Source organism: Camellia sinensis, chromosome 7 (genome assembly GCF_055761805.1).
Source record: "Camellia sinensis isolate YWXY chromosome 7, ASM5576180v1, whole genome shotgun sequence".
Taxonomy (NCBI): Eukaryota; Viridiplantae; Streptophyta; class Magnoliopsida; order Ericales; family Theaceae; genus Camellia; species Camellia sinensis.
This window is the reverse complement of record NC_138967.1, coordinates 143245507-143247778: the sequence shown is the minus strand read 5'-3', so window position 1 is coordinate 143247778 and position 2272 is coordinate 143245507. Positions and strand designations below refer to the sequence as shown.

General features: G+C 41.9%; 1 protein-coding gene across 1 annotated transcript; it reads right to left on the bottom strand.

Moving 5' to 3' along the window:
• Window positions 1–511: 511 nt before the first annotated feature.
• On the bottom strand, window positions 512–1357 carry LOC145796147 (uncharacterized). The gene has a single exon (XM_082881171.1). The coding sequence runs from the start codon at window positions 1136–1138 to the stop codon at window positions 512–514; it is 627 nt and encodes a 208-aa protein (XP_082737297.1). The 5' UTR covers window positions 1139–1357.
• Window positions 1358–2272: the final 915 nt, after the last annotated feature.

Below are 2272 nucleotides of genomic sequence, written 5' to 3'. Positions count from 1 at the left end.
TGATGATGAATAGATAATGATGAATAAAAATAAGAAAGGTGGGAGTGGGGAACATGGACGGGAGGGTATAGGATAAAGAGAATAAAAAAAGTAAAATAAATCAATAAAAGAAAAAGGGTGCTAATGGTGTGAAAGAGTGCTAGTGGTGGATTTGTGAAAGGAATAAAAAATTAAAAAGGAATGTGAGATTCAAATGTATTTGGACGGGGCCGACACTAATGAAAAAAAGGAGATGAAGGGTGTATGGTTCGTTTTCTGATCAAAAAAGAGGGAGTAAAATAACTATAAAAAAAAGAAAAGAAAGTGGAGACCATGAGGAGAGAGTAAAGGGCATTGGTTAGTGGGATTGACTAGTGGTTGGAAGATGGAACTGTGTTAACAGTAGCTTTCACTGAGGGTTCTCTGTCATCAATATTTCCTATCAAGGGTTCATGTTCATCATCAATTTCTGGCTCACTACCCTGCAGCTGATCGCGATCATGATCGTCGTCGTTGAGGAGATCGAAAGGGTTTACAAAAGCTGGGGTGGAGGAATCGGGAGACTCGGAGTCATCGTCGTTGTCGAGTTGATGATCTTCTTGTTGTTGTTCTTGAGATTCTTGTTGCCTGAGGTTGGAATGGTACCACACAAATCGTTGTTTGACACATTCAAGATCTTGAGGTTTCCTGTGAGCCTGTTACTGTTTAGTCTCAGAAATCTGAGATTGGAGAGGGTGGAGAGTGAAGAAGGGATAGGCCCAGTGAGGTTATTGTGGTAAAGATCCAAGCTCAATAGGCTCTTTAAACCTCCAACTTCTTTTGGTATTGGCCCAACCAAGTTGTTCATGTAGAGTTCCAGGTACTGAAGATGTTGAAGCTTCCCTAACTCGGGAACAAGATTACCCGACAGCTTTGCATTTCCAAGGTCCAGGCGGGTGACCCGATTGGCAGAGTCACAAGTGACGTGAAACCAAGTACAAGGATCCACCAACGTCGGATCCCAACTATGCAACACATTGTTTGGGTCTTTCACTGCTCTCCTCAATGCATACAGAGCATCCCCTTCTTCATTTTTAAGTGCTGGCAGTGATGATGATGATGATAGTAGAAGAACAAGAAGAAGAAGAACAGAGAGATCAAACATAATGAAGATTGGCATTTGAAAACTTTGGAAGTTGTAGCTTCTTCCCTTCCCCGAGTCGCTCTAGCAACTTGAATTCCTGGAACCCACCTTCAGACAGTCATGGTCTGAGAGAGCCGAAAGGTAAGAGAGAGGAAGATGAAGTTACAGTCTGGGTATGTGTAGAGGTCCGGCGGGCGGCCAAGGTGAGGCTGCCACCCGCCGGTGAAGCAGAATTACTAGCTTCTTAACCTTGCTCTGATACCATGTAAAATAACTGATGTATTATTATTGATTTATCTTGATATGTTGTATTACAAATCAGAGTGGCTCATTATATAGGAGAGGGTTTGGGTAGTAGGTGAGGAGTAGGTGAGGGTAAATTGGTGGTAGGTGGAGTGTAGTAGGTGAGTGTGAATGGTAAATTCTAACAATTACATTTTGCATTCCTTTACCACTTGCATAGGAAATTAATCTTCATAATCATAAGATTGGGTTTGTGTTATGACCCGAACCCGCCCCCGTGGGTTAAGGACATAACCGGCCAGTAATCATAAGATTACCTACGGCCTCAAACCAAAACAACGTATTTTAACAGAGTTAATGGGGGGCAAACGGAAGCAATTTAAAACTTTGTCCTTAAAGCTGTGCTTACATGGCACATTAAAATAAACCATACACATATACATTAATAACTCACAATAGATACACAGTACCATAAAGTTCTGTACAGACAGGATCATCCAAAACTAAGTCAATCCATGAAAACTATATACAGACATATTCAAATAAATTGCCAACATAACAACTTAGAACAAAATGGCAAAAGGCGAAGGTGAGTCTCATGCGTGAGACACATAGGCTGACTTTCCAAAACTCGGTTGTTCCCTACAGACTTCACTGGGGCTGGGTCTGGACCTCTCTTGGCTCACCTACAAACACATGAATGAGCGTGAGCGAAAGCCCAGTGAATGATATCAAATAAAGAAACTACATTGGAACATTATACATCAGACGGCCTTGGGCCCAATTCATTCATGTCAAACTGGCCTTTGGCATTTCCAATCGTTCATATCAGACTGGCCTTTTGGCCTTATCAAACTTTCGTATCAGACTGGCCTTTCGGCCCTTCCAAACTTGTCATATCAAACTGGCATTTAAGCCTTTCAAACT

Coding starts and splice junctions, on each gene's coding strand:
- LOC145796147 (XM_082881171.1), bottom strand. CDS start 1,138: ATGCCAATCTTCATTATGTTTGATCTCTCTGTTCTTCTTCTTCTTGTT.